At 42.1% G+C, this 18,879-nt stretch overlaps 3 protein-coding genes across 11 annotated transcripts in view; 1 reads left to right on the top strand and 2 right to left on the bottom strand.

Annotated features, from left to right (window-relative positions):
• The first annotated feature begins 633 nt into the window (after nucleotides 1-633).
• On the top strand, nucleotides 634-3,517 carry tsen34 (TSEN34 tRNA splicing endonuclease subunit). Of its 7 annotated transcripts, none has more exons than XM_044353897.1 (6): nucleotides 634-851; nucleotides 988-1,133; nucleotides 1,340-1,635; nucleotides 1,709-1,856; nucleotides 1,986-2,276; nucleotides 2,576-3,517. In XM_044353897.1, exons 3-6 carry the CDS (start codon nucleotides 1,351-1,353, stop codon nucleotides 2,761-2,763), a joined length of 912 nt encoding a protein of 303 aa, XP_044209832.1. In that variant the 5' UTR covers nucleotides 634-851; nucleotides 988-1,133; nucleotides 1,340-1,350; the 3' UTR covers nucleotides 2,764-3,517. The 7 variants fall into 7 exon arrangements, with proteins under 7 accessions (XP_044209832.1, XP_044209833.1, XP_044209831.1 ...); XM_044353898.1 differs by having other exon boundaries at nucleotides 985-1,133; XM_044353896.1 differs by having other exon boundaries at nucleotides 982-1,133.
• mindy4b (MINDY family member 4B) lies at nucleotides 3,048-16,768 on the bottom strand. 3 transcript variants are annotated; one of them, XM_044353868.1, is made up of 12 exons: nucleotides 16,414-16,768; nucleotides 14,482-14,592; nucleotides 12,133-12,396; nucleotides 10,255-10,398; nucleotides 9,777-9,896; nucleotides 9,441-9,538; nucleotides 7,250-7,415; nucleotides 7,055-7,120; nucleotides 6,817-6,887; nucleotides 6,368-6,440; nucleotides 6,029-6,205; nucleotides 3,048-4,108 (listed from the first exon to the last, which is right to left on the bottom strand). In XM_044353868.1, exons 3-12 carry the CDS (start codon nucleotides 12,175-12,177, stop codon nucleotides 3,710-3,712), a joined length of 1,359 nt encoding a protein of 452 aa, XP_044209803.1. In that variant the 5' UTR covers nucleotides 12,178-12,396; nucleotides 14,482-14,592; nucleotides 16,414-16,768; the 3' UTR covers nucleotides 3,048-3,709. The 3 variants fall into 3 exon arrangements, with proteins under 3 accessions (XP_044209803.1, XP_044209804.1, XP_044209802.1); XM_044353869.1 differs by lacking the exons at nucleotides 12,133-12,396; nucleotides 14,482-14,592; nucleotides 16,414-16,768 and adding an exon at nucleotides 10,789-11,378 and having other exon boundaries at nucleotides 3,048-3,852; nucleotides 3,928-4,108; XM_044353867.1 differs by lacking the exons at nucleotides 12,133-12,396; nucleotides 14,482-14,592; nucleotides 16,414-16,768 and adding an exon at nucleotides 10,789-11,378.
• Nucleotides 16,769-18,572: 1,804 nt separating this feature from the next.
• Nucleotides 18,573-18,879, bottom strand: part of clrn1 (clarin 1) — a 5,710-nt gene continuing 5,403 nt past the window's right edge. Inside the window, exon 3 of the mRNA XM_044353905.1 lies at nucleotides 18,573-18,879. This exon is cut by the window's right edge and continues 345 nt beyond it. The gene's annotated coding sequence lies outside the window, so the exon portion shown is untranslated.

Raw genomic sequence — 18,879 nt, 5'->3', positions numbered from 1 at the left:
ATCAGCAGTTCCTCTCCGAGCTTCCAAACAGCGAGCCAGGACGCGGGAAGGAAGCTCATTTCAACCAGTTTTATCTGTCATGTGACTCCTTTCGTTAGCTTGGCTGGAAAATTGGGCCTGAAAAAGAATTTGCAAACTTAGCAGATTGTTTTATTTGTGTTTCACACATCATCTAAAATCATTAATGTTCACTTTCTGTTGAACTGTTGAAGTTTTCAGACTATTCCTGCAGCTTATATGATGTCAAAGAAATGTCAGATCAAATTATATGTGTGTGTGTGTGTGTGTGTGTGTGTGTGTGTGTGTGTGTGTGTGTGTGTGCTTTTAAATGTATCAGTTGACAAACTTATCAATTGAGACGATACAAATTTAATAAATTAAATTGTTTAAATCCAGACAGAAACGTCACCAGTGAGACTAAACTGAGGTTGAACCGTAGAAGCAGTTTACGGCCTTCCATTGGTTGATCCTGCTGCCAATCAAAGGTATCTGCGCTCCTATTGGCTAATTTTACTGCCTTTCTCCTGTGTGCGCTCGTTCTTCTCTCTCGGGCAGTTTAAGTGAGCGGGGCGCGTGCCTTTGTCCCGCTCAACCAGTCAGAGGCCAGAAACCCCGCCCCGCTGTGACGTGACGGTCTTTATATCAAACACACCCCGCTGCACTCAGACACGGAGATGAGCAGCTCGCTGTTCGCTTGTTTATTCAAAGTTTATAAACGTGTTTAGTGTTTTTGGTTTTTGGTGCTGATGTTTTGTAGTTTAAATCGTTGAAGTTAAAACTACCACCGGACCAGTTTACGGCATGTCGTGAAGAGGAGCGCGAGAGGAGGAAACCAGTACACGTGCTGACAGGTTGGTAACACTCCGGGATTCTTTCTAGCTGTTTGAAGCAGGGATCGATCATAGATGTAATGTCATCGATCATCGATCGGTTCCGGTTACGTCTCAACTGCTTTGCAAGCTAACTGGTTTCCGTTCCCAGCAGCAGCAGCAGCAGCAGCTGTGGTCCGTCACATATTCGGTGAATCTGATTGTATAAGTCAACACTAAAAACACATTTAAGAAAATATCATCTTTGCAAGACCTCGAGCTGGAAAAGTATAACCGTGTATCAGTGTTCACCTGTCCAGCAAGGTGAGCCGTTCACACTTTACACTCTCGTTTTCCATCACGTATTTCTAAATGACGTCAGCATCCACGTGACATTTTGCTTTGTGTTGACCCAAAACAACTGGTTACCTTGAGCTTGTCTAGAAAATACTTGAACATATATATCAAGGTCTAATAAATAAATAAATAAATGTCTGGTACCAATCACTGACTGGTTTCCTGTTTCCCAGAGACTGTGGTGATGGCTGACCCTCCCTACAGGGAGGAGGAGGAGGAGGAGGAGGAGGAGGAGGAGTCTTCATCCCCGGTGATTGGTGTCGGTCTGTGTGACTCGGCCCCCCTGCTGTGGAGGGTGGAGGACCTGCGGACAGTGAGGTCTCAGGGTCTGGTGGGGGCGCTACTGGGTTCACTGGCCCGAACCCCCCGACAGAACACCCGACTGGGCCGCCCGCTGCTGCTGCTGCCGGAGGAGGAGAGACTGCTGACTGAACGCCACGCTGCCGCCGCCCTGCCGCCTGGACCACCGGTGGGTTTATTTACCAGAGGGTGTGTTGGATTTGTTTGCAGAATCACAGAGGGTGTGTTTGATTTGTTGTTAGTGTCAGCAGGATGGAGGAGGGGCGGAGCTCCGTCAGCAGGTGGAAAAGTACGAGGAGGACCAGCAGAGGAGTTATGAGGAGCAGAGTGTCCTCGCTCTGGAGGACAGGAAGTCAGCGCTGCTCAGAGCCATGAGCTCATCACACGCAGGTGAGAGCGAGCCGTCACCATGACAACCATTCTGCATGTCTCGCTGCCTCCAAAGTGAAGTTGATGGTTTTCTACTTGAACCTGGTCTGTTGCGTGTGCAGTCTGATCTAACAGTCCTGGTCCTCTCAGGTGCAGAGCCTGAAGCTGAGACCGCAGACGAGGCCCTGAAGGGCCGCCTGGAGGCCCTGGACCGAAGCTTTACCTTCCCTCGGTCAGGGTTAGCGGTCCAGCTGAGCACGGCGAGGGCGGGGTTATCCTACTGCCCCGAGGCCCGGGCCTTCCTGCAGGCCGATTGGCCAATGAGAGGGCTGGACGACCCGCACTGCGACGCCAGGTACCAGGTGTTCAGAGACCTGAGGGGGCGGGGCTTCTACCTGACCTCAGCGGGGAAGTTCGGAGGAGACTTCCTCGTCTATCCAGGTCAGTGTCCGACTCATCACTGTTTGGTTTTAGACAGTTTTATTTTGAAAATAATAACCGTTAACAGTTAAATAATTGAAATTGTTCAGTTTTAGTTTGACTGTTTCAGAGGTTCATTATGAGTTAAACTGTTCGTCTCTCTGTCATCTTTTTGCTTTTCACCACATTTTTGTTGATATGAAACAACGATGTCAACCTGCTTTAAAATCCCACCTGATAAAACAAACAACACAGCGTCATCTCACGTTTAGATCAACAGATTAAACAGAACAGAAAACATTTGCTGTTGTTGTCTCCAGGTGACCCTCTTCGTTTCCACGCTCACTTCATCGCTGTCTGTCTCTCTCTGGACGAGTCCGTCTGTCTGCTGGACGTCCTCGCTGTGGCTCGTCTGGGATCGAACGTCAAGAAGACCGTCCTGCTCTGCTCGCCGGGGACAGACGGAGGAGTGGCGTACACGTCCTTACAGTGGAGCGGGATGGTTTAAATAACCGACCAGAAGGACTTTGTTGTTTGTTCCTGCTTGTACGTCCTGCGTTCAGGAACGTGACAGGAAAAGGTTCAAGCTGTCACTTTGTTGAGGACTTCCAAGAGCCTCTTTCAGGACCCCTGCAGGTCCCCGGGCCTGGGTTTGGGAACCACAGCTGGAGGTCAGAAGCTGTTAAAAACTGAGAGACAAGAAAACACTGAGCAGGTTTTACTGTGTGGAACCGACAGTGAAACCCAGAAGACAAACAACAAGTCAACATCAGGATACACACAACGAATAAATGAATGGTTCATATTATCACATACAATATGAACAACATAAAAGCAAAGAGTGAACAATACAGCTGCATTTAAGTACACAAATAGTCATAAACTGCATGAAAAACGGATTGCTGGTTGTTCTCTGGGACTCACAGATTCTATGTGCACAATGTACCCGTATGGAAGATTAAGAATGCCAAAGAAATAAAGTGGAACTCATGTTGTTACATGTATTTCCTTTTCATGTATTATGTAGAGCTGCAACAGTTATTGTTGTCCTCGTATTGCCTGTTTTGTTCAACCAAAACAAGTAAAAGCAGAAAATTCTCACATTTCAGAATCTCGAAACATCAAATATTTTGCATTTCTGCTAAAAAATTTTCTGTCAATCAGCTAATTGATTAATGGTTGCAGCTCTACAGTCTGTGGTTGATCCTTTAAAACCGTGATTTGACATGACTCCCAGAAATAAAGTTGCTCCTGAGTCTTTATTTTTGGTCATAAAATGTATTGAGATTGAAAAAAAAAAAAATACAGCACTGAAAATGACTTTTATTTTGTGGGTTCATCAGAACTTTGTGACCTAAAAACACAGTTATGGGGCAGAGCAGGGATCCGACGTCCTCTCTGGATCCAGATTCTCTGCAGTCTGATCAGGTCTGGTATGTGGATCTTCTTCCTGCTCAGTAGAAAGGCGAGGTGCCGTTCCAGTTGATGGCGGCTCCATCCCACTTGGTCCTGACGGTCATCTCCAGTGAAGGAAACCTCTTCTCCGGGTCTCCGCCTGAGTTCCTGGGCGACGCCTCCCAGTGGTGGGAATGAGTATCTACAGAAGACGACAGACGCCGTGTTAGAGACGCACAGACGGCAGCAGATGATGGAGGAGCAGAGCGTGACTCACCGATGGTCAGTCTGGCTGTGGTTTTCTGGGAGGGCTGGCCGCTGTAGAAGTAGAGATGGAACAGATGCTCCATCTTCCAGTCGGACAGCAGCGAGCGGTTCAGACTGAACAGAACCGAGAAGCTGCTGTTGATGCAACAAACCCAGACTGGAAACCTAGGAGTCTTCAACATGCTGCCCACCTGCACACAAGAGAAGATAACGATTATTATTATCTCCACCAGGTGTAACCTGGGAGGGGGGTCATGAGTTTGGTTGTGTGTGTTTGTGTCTGCAGATAAACTACTGGACACATCAGCCGTTATGACTCAGGGACCTCTCGTGATGTCAGTGATTGGTCAGCTGTGATTGGAGGTTTTTTCATTCTTGACAATATTTCTGTCACTTTTCATGTGAACAACAGAGTGCAACACTGAATGTCTTCCAGGAGAGAAAATACGTTCCTTTACAGGGTTGAAAGTAACTGAGTACTTTACTTGAGTATTTCCATGTGATGCTACTTTCTACACTTCAGAGGGAAATATTGTACTTTCTACTCCACTACATTTATTTGACAGCTTTAGTTACTTTTCAGATGAAGATTTGACACAATGGATAATATAACAAGCTTTTAAAATACAACACATTGTTAAAGATGAAACCAGTGGTTTCCAACCTTTTTGTCTTTTGACGTCTTACAAAAAGCAGTGTGTAGTCGGGGTCACATTTCACATGTCTATGAGTTGTTAACAGCTCCACCAAATAGTGATTTTTCCCTCTAAACTTCTCACATGCTTTCATTTCAATAAATGTTCAAATGATCCAATATTTCAGCAAAAATCAAAGATTAGAGAAAAAGTCCAAAAACTGAAAACAGATTTGTGTATCAGAACTTTGTTTTTTCTTCTTTCCTCTCCCATTAATCATCTCACCACCCCTCAGATTTATCTGCTGACCCTTTGGAGGGGCCCGACCCCTAGGTTGGGAACCACTGGACTAAACTAGCTAACTGTATATAAAGTAGTGTAAACTAGCTCCACCTCCAGCAGCTACAACAGTAACATGCTGCTCTAACACTGATGCTTCACTATTAATAATCTAATGATGTCATATATAATAATATATCAGTCAGAGGGACCAAACCACTACTTTTACTGCAATACTTTAACTACATCAAGCTCATAATACTTATGTACTTTTTCATGCAGTACTTTTACTTGTAGTAGAGTATTTGTACTTTTACTGTAGTACCGCAGCTCTTTTATCTCTGTATTTAAATGATATCCTGTCTCACATCTCTATAAGGTTCAACGTTTCCTCCAGAGGAAAACTCGGATGTAAACACAATGACTTGGTGCATGATGCAACCTGATCATGTGTAATACATCCATCTAGTGTTATCAATGAGTGAAATTAGACGCTGAACTTTGATGCGAGTGTCATGCTGGAGGCGGGTCGCTGTGCACTGTGATGCACAAGTAATTCCACCTTAACAACAGCCAGGTTTCCATCCACGTTCAGCAGAATTCTATCTGAATTCATCCAAAGCAAATGTGAATGTTTGTTTCATCCTTTGCTGTTGAGTGAATATTAACAGATAAACTAATTACAGGCGTCTCTTTTTTAATGGAGGTCAAAGGGGAAAATAGTTTACGGGCCACTGCAATACCGCGAGTGACCACTGGGAGAAACCGGAAGCAAGGCTGAGCAGCGGCGCCCTATCCAGCTCTTATTATACATCCATTGTTTACATTTGGTTTTTCTCTACACAAATACTTTTACACCTCAGACAAGCATAAAAACGTCTCCCAATATTTCGAGATTTTTCTAAGTTTTCACTCAGGTGTTTTTATGCAAAAAATACAGATGAAAACAGGTGGCTGGACAGACAGCTACTAACAGTAATAGTAGTTGTAGTGTAGTAGTGGTAAACTGTACCAGATTATGTCTCTCAACCAGGTCTCTAAATATTAGTAGTAACATCAGTAGTAGCACAAAACAGTTTTTCTTAAGGCTTTTGTATCTATACTTTTAGCAGCTGTCCTAATTATTTATTGTTAATGGTTAAGAATAAATTGGTTAAAAAGCAGCAGCAGTAGAAGTAAGAAGGAAAAAGGTTGGACCTGTGGCAGTCTGCCTCGCTCCATCTGCTCTCGGCTCCAGTGCAGATATCCCACATCGCTGCGAGTCAGGATGCCCTGCAGGGGGCGCTCCAGAGGCCGGCCGTCCTCCCCAAAATACAGAGTCCCGTTGAAGACGTGAGGACTGGCTCTGCCTGTCAGCAACAGGTTCAGTAAAGCCTGCAGAGATGCAGGAGCAGAGACCTGCAGTTATTTACCTTCAAGTCTACAACCTGTGAAGGAACCCCGAGTACTGCAAACTTCAAGTACTTCTCACCAGTATCGGTGCATTTATTTCTTAATTAAAGCATAAACACAGAACGGGGAAGGTGAGCTTATTACCTGACGACAGACGAAGTTGCCCAGACTGATGTACAGCAGATGGGAGGTGGTGGAGTCCAGATCCTCCCTCAGCCTGACAGGAAGAGGAGGACAGATTTTGATTGTATGGACTGATCGCATGTCCTGTTTTCCTCTCAGTAAACCAGACAGTTGTTGTCTTTGTTAATGCAAAACAGAAGAATTTACACTCTGTGTGTTGTGTTTGCATCACATCTGTTGGTGGAAATAATCAACAGGATTATCTGTCCAGTTGTAGAACGAACATCAGCTCCAAGTAAACTGATTAAAAACTATTTCTTGCAGATTATTTCTTTAAGAAATCATGATGTATAACGTGTTGCCACATACTAAACCATAACATCTGTGTAAAAGTTTCATATCGTCAGGTGTAATGATCTCTGCAGCCTGTGGGGGACGCTAACGTCATCTCAAGGTTTCAGTCTAGTTACCTGTCGACTGTGCGGGAGCAGATGAGGCTGTACAGGAACAAGATGACTCCATGACTTCCCTCCTCTTTAAACTACAACAAGAAAACAAGTCACCATCTAAAACTGTCTTATATACTTATTTATTATTTTAAACTTTGGCCTCATTTTATTTAATTTATTTAGTTCGCATGCTGCCGAAGAAATTCTCACCACTTTAGACGCTGATAAGAGTCATTGATTTAGTGATAAATTTACTCACACACTGAATGTGATCGAGGATGAACTTTCTGACGTCTTCTTTCTTGTTAAATGTGAACAGCTGCAGCTAAAAGACAGTCGACAGTTCCTCCATGATGACAGACTGATAACAAAACTATCAAGCCTCTAAAGAACATTTTAAATCTGCATCGTCAACTGTTAAACTCATGTTAATCATGAAATGCCTGTCTGGTACCCTCTCTGTGAAGTTGTCCAGTTTGTAGTCCAAGTGAGGTGTGATGCAGTAGTCTTCGGTTACCAAGGTAACGGTGGCACTGAGCTCCTGGCCGGCCAACCAGAGGCTGTCAGACAACGCTGCCGCCAACGCCCTCTCCTGCTCCCTCTGACCTACCTCACACAGACTGGAGACATGAGGTACATGACGGGGGGTGGACAAAATAACAGAGATACTAAAACAATAATACACTGTAATAACAACCCTGTGAAATCTGGGAATACGGTGACATCACTAAAAAGAAGTCTGACGGAGCGAGAAACAGAAGCAGTCAACAAAAACAACCAGATTATCTAAAGAATCCAGTTGTAACAGCCAGGATTTAATAAACAAAGCTGTGAAAGTCCAGACTGACAGTTATTTTATGTTCCAACTCTCAGCTGTAGTCGTCATCTCTGAGTAGTGACAGATACAAGCGAGTGAAGTGAGTTTCCTTCACAGGTTGGCTGGGCTCAGCTCTAATCCTAAATTATACTTCAGAGTAGCTGTGAAGGTCTGCTTGGGTCACCATGACGTACATTTTGTCATCTATCATCTTCGTCATGTCCACGAGGATGTGCTGACCAAATTTTAGGACCCCACCAAATGTAGAATAAACAGATCTGCGTCCGCTGTTTGTTTTGGAGTATATACAATACTGTGCAAAAGTTTTAGGTCACAAACCATCAGAGATGTCTGATCATGACAATGAGTCCAAACATCCAGCCAGAGTCATAAAGAACTATCTTCAGCAACCAGAAGAACAAGGAGTCCTGCAACAGATGGTCTCTGATCTCAACATCATGGAGTCAGTCTGAGATTAACATGAAGAGACAGAAACATCTGAAGAAGAACTGTTACGACTTCTCCAAGATGCAGGAACAACCGACCTGCCAAGTAGCTGAAACACTGCTGCTGTTTAAAGGCAAAGCTGCTCACAGCAACATATTGATTTACTTTAGGTTTCTGATGTTTACTCAACTCTTTATCAAGTTAAATGATCCAAAACTATTAATGGCATTATTTTTGAAAATATCCTCACTTTACTCTAAGTGCCTAAAACCTTTGCACAGTTCTGTATATTGTGGCCTTTAGGGACCATGAGGAGCTCAGACATCTGAATAGAACTCAGAAAAGATTGCTGCTCCGTCACCTTGTGGACTCTGGTGGAGACCTTGGGGCAGACCCAGAACACAGTGGAGGGATTATATATCCGATCCTGCTTGGGAACACCTTGGGATCCTCCAGGTAGAGCTGGAGGACTACCTTGTTTAGCTTGCTGCTACTGGGATGCTGACCTGGATAAGTAGCAGCAAAGTAATGGGTGGATTTATGTTCCAACCCCCTGTAGTCATGAGCTTTGGGTGGCCAAAAGAATGAGATTTCAGGTTCCTTCACAGGGTGTTTGGGTTCAGTCTTACAGACGAGGTGAGGAGCAGGGACATCTGGAAGGAACCACTGCTCCTTCATGTTGAATGGAGTCAATTTAACTGCTTTAGACATCTGATCAGGATCCTCCAGGATACCTCCCTGTGCAGGTATTATGGACATGTCCAACTGGGAGGAGACCCGGGGCAGGCTCAGAACATATTGGAGGGATTATACATCCCATCCTGCCAGGGAATGTCTAGAGACTCCTAAGGAAGAGCTGGAAGACATTGCTCGGGAGACGGCGACCTTTGCTAGTCTGCTGCCACTATGACTCAGACCTGTATAAGTGGCACGAAACAAACAGATGGACATACAGTATGTTCCAAACCCCTGCTGTCATGAGCTTTGGGTCCTGGCTAAAGCACGAGATTACAAGTGGTTGAATGAGTTCCCTTCATGAGGTGGCTGAACTCATGTCTAGAGACAAGATGAGGAGCCCAGACACATGGAAGGAACTGCTCCCTCAAGTTGAAAGGGGTCGGTTGAGGTGGTTTGGGCATCTGATGGACAGACTCGACTGACGGACTGACCGCTTTTACTGTTTCCAGAACTCTGACGTCAGGGTCTCGATGGATGGTTCTGATGGAGGTGTTTGTTTGTTGGTCGTTTTTCCAGCTGTAGTCTTGTATTGTCTCAACGATCATGTTGCAGGGATTTGTTTTCATGTGACACGATCTTGTTAACTGATGGAAGTATCACCTTCACTCTGGACATGATGATGTAACAAAGACTGACACCTCACCTGTGCAGCGTCCGTCCCTCTGAGCTGCTCTGCCGGCTGAACAGCAGGTATTTAATGATGCGAGCCTGGACGACCATCTGAACGGCCTGAGCCCCGCCCTGAAACACACACCTGACCAGGTGAGACCTACATGGTTTTACTACAAGACATTTAATGTGATGATATGAACCTGTGAGTGTCAGCAAGATTCATGGCAGAATTAAAAGTTGTAACAGTAGAAGTATCAACACTGAGGTATCTCTAGTAGCATTACTAGATGTAGCAATGCTACCAGTAGCAGCAGTATTAGTTATAGTAGTAGTAGTATCTGCAGCAGTAATAGCAGGTGGTTCTCACCCTGTCAGTCTCCAGAGCAAAGGACAACTCAGAGTTCGGTTCTCTAAACTGGAAGAAAGATTTCCTCCACTCGTAGTTGAAGACGTGAAACGTTCCACCAAATAAAATCCTCCTCAAGCTCTGAACATGAAGACAAACAACAACAGGAGCTGCTGAGCAGGACAGGCGGAGCTGGTGTCAACTAAACAACTCAACAACAAATCATGCATGCTCAAATACTTGAGACTGTTTTTACTGAAGTTGTTTCTCAGGTTCGAACTTCTACCTGAACCAGACAAGCTCTTAATCAAGACAAGATAAAGAAGAGGTCACAAATAACCATAAATTCCCCATTTAACCCCCTGCTGTGATTGCATACCAGGTCTATTTGGTGTTTGTGATCAGTTTAACTTCCAGACAGCAGCAGTGTCAGGTGACCCGTTCATGTTTCCTGTGAGACAGACTTATGTTTTGGTGAGTATTTGTTGGTCGGTCTCACCTCTGTCAGATGTGGGGTGACCGGTGTTCCTCCGAGGCTCGGGGAGATGACCAGCCTTCTCGGGATGGAGCAGGGCGCTGGGAGGGTCCTGCAGGGTGGAGGGGTCTCCTCCTGCTCCTCCTCCTTCCCCACATCCACCAGCCTCTGAGGAGAGCAGGAAACACCTCAGCGCCCATGAGACTTCAACGGCTATCGGTCTAAATCCCTTCCTGCCTCCCAGACGACAATGAATCCTAATAACTCTGGTGGATCCTCTGACTTATTTACTGAAATATCTCAACAACTATTGGATGGATTACTGTGAAATTAGCTTCACACGCTCATGTTCCCCTCAGGATGAAGTACAATAACTTTGATCCTCTGACTTTACATCTAGCGCCATTTGTAGTAGTGGCAGTAGTAGCAGTAGTGGTAGTAGTAGTAGCAGTAGTAGTAGGGATGGTGGTAGTAGTAGTAGTAGTGGGAGTAGTAATGTAGTAGTAGTAGTAGATACAGTTGAACAGAAGGATGTAAATAATAATTGTCATCACTCACATCAGGATTCTTGTTGACTTCCTGTTGAAGCAGCTCAATGTAGTCCAGTCTGCAGTCTGTCATCACCTACAAGTACTGAATAACTACTAACTACTACTAATACTACCAGCTGTACTAGGTTTAGTACTCCAGCTGCAGCCTCTTCACCATTATGGTTAAGACTCCTGCTTCTATATATTAATGATACTGGTTCTGGTGTTTCTGCTGTTTAAGCTCTGTGAGAGGAGTCGCAGGAACAGGTGAGCAGCATGCAGAGTGAGGCAGCAGGTAGATATACAGACCCTCACCAGCACCGCCACTGAAACTAAACACTGAGTGTGTGTGTTACAGGATCAGATTCACACAAACCGGCCGAGTGAAAGCTGAACTGAGTGCAGTGAAGCGTCCGGGTCGGCAGAGAGCAGAGCTGAGCCTGTACGCATCATTACTCTGTTTACCGAGGACTCTCTCCTCCACGGAGTCGCTACCAGGAGAACCAATGAGCTACGAGTTTACTGTCAGAGTTCCTGAGCTCGCACAGTATTAGTCCGCAGCTCAGGTGGAAGCAAGATCGCATCTGATCAGGGGATGTATGCACAAAGGGGTGGGGGTAGGGATGGTAAACTAAATGACAGTAAAAGCTCATTAGTAAGAGTTTTTTCTCTCACAAAGCTGCTGAGAAACACTTGACGTTAGTTTCATGAACAAATATTGTGAATATTTTACAAACAGTCACAGTTTCATCCATGAAACAAAGTAAAATATTGAGGCGTCCAGTAGATTTTATCTTATTTATCTTTAGATGTTTCTCCTGACTCGACCAGTCAGGAGAAACTTTTAGCTTCAAGATGTTTTGTGAATACGACACCTGATCATCACCCACCATCCACACACACACACACACACACACACACACACACACACACACTGACACACACACACACACACACACACACACACACACTGACACACACACACACACACACACACACACACACACACACACTGACACACACACACACACACACACACACACACACTGACACACACACACTGACATACACACACACACACACACACATACACACTGACACACACACACACACACACACACACACACTGACACACACACACACACACACTGACACACACACACACACACTGACACACACACACACATACACACTGACACACACACACACACACTGACACACACACACACACACACACACACTGACACACACACTGACATACAGACACACACACTGACATACAGACACACACACTGACAGACACACACACACACTGACATACACACACACACACACACACACACAGATAGATGGATGTATAATGAACACTTACGATTCCATGTCTTGATTGCAGCCTGTAAGGAAAATGATGTAACATTAATACAGTTTAGAACTACTAAAGAATTATAAAATTGAAAGTGTGATAGTGAAAAGGATCTGAAGATTCAATCAATCAATCAATCAATCAATTAATCAATCAGACAGAAATCATCCTACAAATTGTAAATGTGTTGTTATGAGTTTTCTGGGTGAAAACTTCCCTCCAGTGCTGCAGGTCGGACACCTGGACCAGGATCTGCTGTAGCTCCGCCTCCATCTGAATACACACACACACACACAATCACACACACACAATCACACACACACGCACACGCACACGCACACACACACACACACAATCACACACACACACACACACACACACACACACACACACACACACTGTAAATGTTCTTTACTCATCGACTTCATGCATTTCTGAGCCGTTTATCTAATCCTGAACCCACAAACAGCTCTTTGATGTTTCGAGGTTAAAATCATCCTCACAATGCAGAAACGTCGTCAATACGATGTTTCGACTGATAAATGATCGAACTGTGATCAACGTGTCAGATAATAACAGTGTGTTGCCTCCTTCCTTCTTCTGACATCGTCCTGATCACCTGATTAAACATGTGTCAAACACTCTGAGCCCTGCTGTCTGATTGGTTATGAATAACCTGCAGTAAAGTGAACCAGGACGTTTTTACATCTCACTTCCTGCTCTGAGCTCATGTTTCTCCAAACTTCATCTGAAAAGCTGTTTTCCCGCCACGTCCGTCCTCTACAACAGACAGAGATGATATCAGAGATTAAAACTGGATCAGTTTAGCTGGATTTATTTACAACAGCAGAGACTGAGGAGATTATTTTCATGTGAGTAATGTCTTGTTTTCATGAATAATTGAAACTGTAACTTGTAGAGTTAATAACACTCATTCAGTGACATTTTAAAACTCATCTTAAGACCCGTCTCTCTCTCCTCTGGCTGTTCTCTGTGTTTTCAGGATTTTATCCAAATTTTATTTATTTTATTCTACACTTTTGTTTCTACTTGATTTTCATAATTATGTTTTTATTTGATTATAATCCTCATGTCTCTGTGAAGCACTTTGTTGTTTTTAAAGGAGCTCTTTAACAACTCTGCCTCCCGCAAATCACCTTCATACACGACTAAACTGCTTCACAGTGACGTTGTGTTAACAAACATAATCTGTGGAAGACGTTCACATCGATGAAGATACATATATATCTGTCTCTGCAGTGGAGGGGGGGGGTCGGGGGTCAGAGGTCAGAGGTCGAGGTGGATGCGGAGACCCGAGTTCACATCCTGAGTCCTGTGTGTTCTCTGACCTGAACCAAGTCTGAACATAAACACTTTCATGCTGCTGCAGTTTCTACCAGCTGAGATTTTACTGCAACATCAGAGATTTTAGTGGAAAAAAAACAACAAAGTACGTTGTGAAAATTTCACTCAGACGTTCAGTTTCAACGTTTTTGCAACTTAAATATGTTAATTAACATTTTCTCATCATGTTGAGAGAAAACGTGATTCAGCAGCTTTACATCTTAGTAAATACTGTAAATACTACACAGTAAACACAATCATATTAATCAGATTATGTTGATATTTTATTCAAATATTGAGCACAAACATGTCTCATTTTATCATGTTTGTGTTTATCTGTGAGAAATGTTAAACTATTTGGTAGATTTTACGTTTTAACACAAAATAATTTGTGTGGAATTAAATATTTGTTTGTGTCATATCATTCTTTTATAAATAATAATGATAATAACAATAATAATAGTTCATATAAAAAAACTGCAGGAAACACATTTTAAAAAGGACAAAGACGATTAAAATCAAAACTTAATGTAAACAAATAAAACAAAACAGAAACTGAGGATTAATCGATCTTTACTTTGGTCTTAAAATAAATCATATTAAATAAATCGCTCTCACAGAGTTAATGTTGAAAGAGATTAAACTGATGGAGGCTGTAAATACTGATCAGCTGTTTCAACAGAAGCAGATCACAAACACATCATTACATTTGTTTACTGAAAGATTTAAATCATCCTTAAAATTGTTCCATATATTTACATTTGTTACTGACATGTATTTTAAATTATTAGTTTATTAAACATAAATATTAATTTAAAATGATGCTTCTGATCAAGTTTTGAAGTCTTTCAAAACAAAAACAACAACAACAACAACAACAACAACACAGAAACCAGATTTTCAGGTGCTGCAGCTCAAAATCAATAATCAAACTGAATATTAAAACAGATTTTTAGTTGTGAAGCTCAAACTGGAAATGAGATCAAATGTAAGATCAGATGATGTGAATCTTACCTGCAGTGGATCAGAGTGAACCTTCAGCTGAGTCACAACAAGCTTTTTATTCCCTGAGTTCAGTCTTCCAGGCAGCATGTCCCGCCCCCAACAAGCTCCACCAATCAGAGTCTGTCAGGACCGAACCTGACTTCATAATCATTTCAATAATAACCTTTATTTATTATTCATTAAAAAGAAGTTTACAGGACAACTACAGATGAACTAGGGGTCACTGAGGCGGAAAAAACTCATTTGTGCTCTCGATTTAAAATATTTTTATATTTTTTGCCATAAAGGTCTTTTGCACGTCAGCAAAAAGTTTGAAAAAGAAGAAGAAGTTATTCTGTAAAACGCATTCAAGGGAAGATAACAGAGATAACACATGTTGTGTTTAAGTGTATCCACATATCTCCACAATCCAAGCAAGGAGAGAAAGTCAAATATATGAAATGATATCAAATTGATAGCAGGAATTATTAAATCGAGAGCACACATTTGTTTTTTCCTCCCAGGCTCTGTATAAAACACTCCAAATTCTTCTGATATAAGTCTGATTTTCAGACGTTATGTTTTGTGCATGAACACCTTGAAGGTGGTCCGGCTGAGTCTCGGATGAAATCCTGGCCTTTAATTGGTCGCCCTCGCTGAACGAGACACCGCAATTAAACACACGATGGAAACTACTGGACGCCGACCTCCTGCAGGGCCACGTCTTCATGCTCTCCTCTGTCAACACGTCCTCGTCCAAAGATACCGATGAGACGCACTGACAGTGTCGGTTTCACCGCAGGGGACGAGATGAAGAAAAAGGCCTCCGCAGACTGTCCTGCACCCAGAAGGACACAGGTTTGAGTCCACGTTTTAAAATCCTGATAGCAGGAGGTGGATCTGCTCTACAACCAGCAGCAGCAGGCGCCCACAGAACTCCTTGTTGCTTACAATTCCTTGCTAATTATACATATATATATATATATATATAGCTCTTTGCTAATTATCTTTATAGTTAAGCATATTTTTATCATGTATTCAGTTGATTTTATTGATCTTATTGACTCACAAACCTTCTGTTCACCTCCAGGCTCTGAGCAGCCAAATAGCCAGTCAGCAATATTTTACACTGACTTCGGTTTGTTTGTTGGAAAACCAACCGACTGACTGAACGGACCACCGACACTGTGATTCTTTAAGTTTTAGAATTTGTTCTCAGTCAGATTTCAGTCTGTAATATCTTTGATATCTGCCCACAGCAACTAGCAAATGAGGATTTTTCAGTTCACTTCAACCTGTAAACCTCTACAATGACATAACGACTAAAAAACATCGTCGTCTGCAGCCGTGGCTCCTTGTAGCTGATTGGCTCGTTTGTCTGCGTTCCTTCGAGCCAATCACGTCCTCCTCCACCTCCTTCAGAAACACACCGCCAGCAGAAAGTCAACATGCAACAGCGGCGACATTGCAATATGAAGAGACGACTGTATGACTACAGAATTATAATATAACACCATATTCATTAAAAGTGGGTTTAATCACCACGAACCACAGATTTTGGCTGATGTGAAGCGTCCATATTTGTTTGATTTTCAGGTTCTTCTGTATCAGGAAGTGCCAGGTCGGATTCATCAGAAGTTTCCAAGTCGTAATTACGACTTGGAAATTGCTGTGAACAATATTTACAAGTCAGAATCTCATAAAATACTCCGACATGTTCGCTGCAGATTAGATTAGTCACACTGCCCCCTACTGTGTTGGAGGGCAACTGCATCTGTCATGACTTAAGCTTCTCTGAAGATGCACATTAACGTGTCTGCGAAGCTACGCAGAGAATGGTGTTGTGGGTAACTGTAGGTCAACATGCACACTTTCCAAATCTCAACGACCTGCTCGTTAAACAAGTTGATTGGTTGATTCAGTTCCTGTTGAGATGCAGGTAAATGTAACACGTAGAACTACCGTATGTCCGAGTGACCTCTGTGGACATTCAGCTACGTGCAGCCCAGAGACGCATCGCTGAGTACGAACTCATTCATAACGGACGACAGTGAACGTGCAGCTGCAGAGAAGATGGTGGCAGTTTGTCAAGGTGACCTGCTGAGATCTTCAGCTGAGGTTTTTACGTTAAACCAACAGTTAGAACGATACCAGTCAGGAGCTTCAGGACAGTGAAACTAACGCTGCATTCATGTCATACGGGAGTTTTCAAGTTGTACCAACCCAGTCGCCACAAGAAAACGTTTGCATTGAATGTTTCTGCAAACCACAGAAACGTTGAATATCTACGTTTCAACATGTGAGTTACGTATCATATCAACATTTCTACCCGTTGAATAATGATGTTTTATGGTGTGACAACGCAGTGGTTCAGGTCTGGTTAGGTTTAGGCACAAAGACCACTTGGTTAGGGTTAGGGGAAAGAAGAAGAAAAATGGCTGCAAATGTCCTGACGTTTCGCTGAAAACACTCGCTTTAGTCGGTTGAGACAGGAAACGGACATTGGTTTCGGTTTCGAGGTGGTCTCGAACCGTGTTCTCTGCTGACCATCCACCAGCCCCTCCTCCTCCTCTTATATAGGACAGATCAATCATATAGATCACATGTGAACTACGTCACTTTACAAATGTTAATATGATACGTATTTCACGTAGATATTCAACGTTTCTGTGGTTTGCAGAAACGTACGTTGCTGACGTTTTATTCTGGCGACCAGGCTGGTTGTACAAAACGTTCACATCAACATCCAAGTCTGACAAGAAGAGTTATGACTCAGATTTCTCTGAAAGCGCTGATATATATCTGACTTGATGCTAAATGATACAGAATTGTCTGAAAAAGTAATCAAACATGATTCAGCGTTATATCCGACAACAACAGCAGCAGGAACACAACCGGCCTCATCAGTTCTACTCAGCTTCAGCTGCTCTGTCTGTTTAATACTTTGTAAACTTATTATTATTATAATTATTATAATAATTAGGTTGAATGTCCACCATCAGTCCTTCTAGCAGTGACTGTCCATCCTGTTAAGTTTCTCTGTCAAACACAAAAACTAAATCACTGAATAAACTGGATTTATGGATAAATCAATCATATCACACTATGACAGATTAGATGTGAAAAAAAAACTACTTCAGTTAAATAAAAACTTTCATCTTAACACTTTGATTGAACTGAACTGAATTTCATGTTAGAAGTTAAATATTCTGTCCATGTTCATCACTTGATAAAATCTTTTATCAGAAACTTTTTAACTTCAGTTCAGGATAAAACCACACAAACCTGAAATCGTACAACTAGTTTGATGGTCTTTTCCATCTCTGACATCCATCCTGTATGATGTAAAAGGACCAAAAAAACAGAACTTATTAAATATATCCAGTATAATATGTGGTACAAATGTAATAGTTCTAGTATAATGTATCAAATCTGTATTAAAGTCACAAAATACACAAACATTTAATGTTCGAGTTTATAAAAGTTTATAAATTTGCATATTTTTAGAGTTTTTGATCAGTTGATTATAAATTTTCAAAATTATGACGACTGTCAGTCAGCAGTTCCCAACAGCTCAAAGTGATTTATTAAAGATGCTTTTCAATCTAATATATTTCAATTTAATTTACTTACTGATAAATAAACAGAGTATCAGAAAATACTCTGCAGAAACTGTAAATAAATGAGGCCATATTTTGATTATTTTTTTAAACGAACTTGACTAATCGAGAGCTGAAACAATGTCAGTTTGATAAGTTTGTGTTTGTCAACTAATAATTTAAATAATCTTTGAAGCAAAAATGCCCAAACTTTTCTGGTTCCATCTTTTCAAATGTGAATATTTGCAGTTTTCTATGATGATAAACTGAATAACTTCAGGATTTTGATATTGTTGACATCACTGTGAGCTCTGGAAACTTGTGACTATTTTCTGACATTTTATAAATACAATAATCAGCAGAAAAGTCTATAATAAAAACATACTTGTTAGTTACAGCCACATACTAATAATTCTAATCTAATCTAATACTAATCCTATTTAACCCTTACATACTGTTCAGGTCAGATTTGACTCATTTTTACATTTGAGAGCAGTAAAAACACTTTTGTTTGAGCCTGAATTTTATGACTTTTCCTAAAGTGACCCAGAATATACAAAAATGCAAAATATAATTCAACTTTTTTTGTGCAGCTTGTCATTGAAATCACTGTGGCTGTTTGAGGTAACACAGACCATAATATATTGTGACTGTCAATGTTTTTTCTCCATAAACCTAAAGAATAAACTCTCTCTGCTGTTTACCGTGAAGCGTCAGAATATGAACAGTATGTCAGGGTTAATAACATGAATGAGATCCAGTTTGTTCTGCTGTGTTTCAGAGAGGAAGTGATAATGTTGGTATGATGCGTCTTAAAGTGTCAGTAAGG

This window comes from Thunnus albacares, chromosome 6 (genome assembly GCF_914725855.1).
Source record: "Thunnus albacares chromosome 6, fThuAlb1.1, whole genome shotgun sequence".
Classification (NCBI taxonomy): domain Eukaryota; kingdom Metazoa; phylum Chordata; class Actinopteri; order Scombriformes; family Scombridae; genus Thunnus; species Thunnus albacares.
The sequence above is the reverse complement of the archived record's forward strand: the minus strand, read 5'-3'. Positions and strand labels throughout refer to the sequence as shown.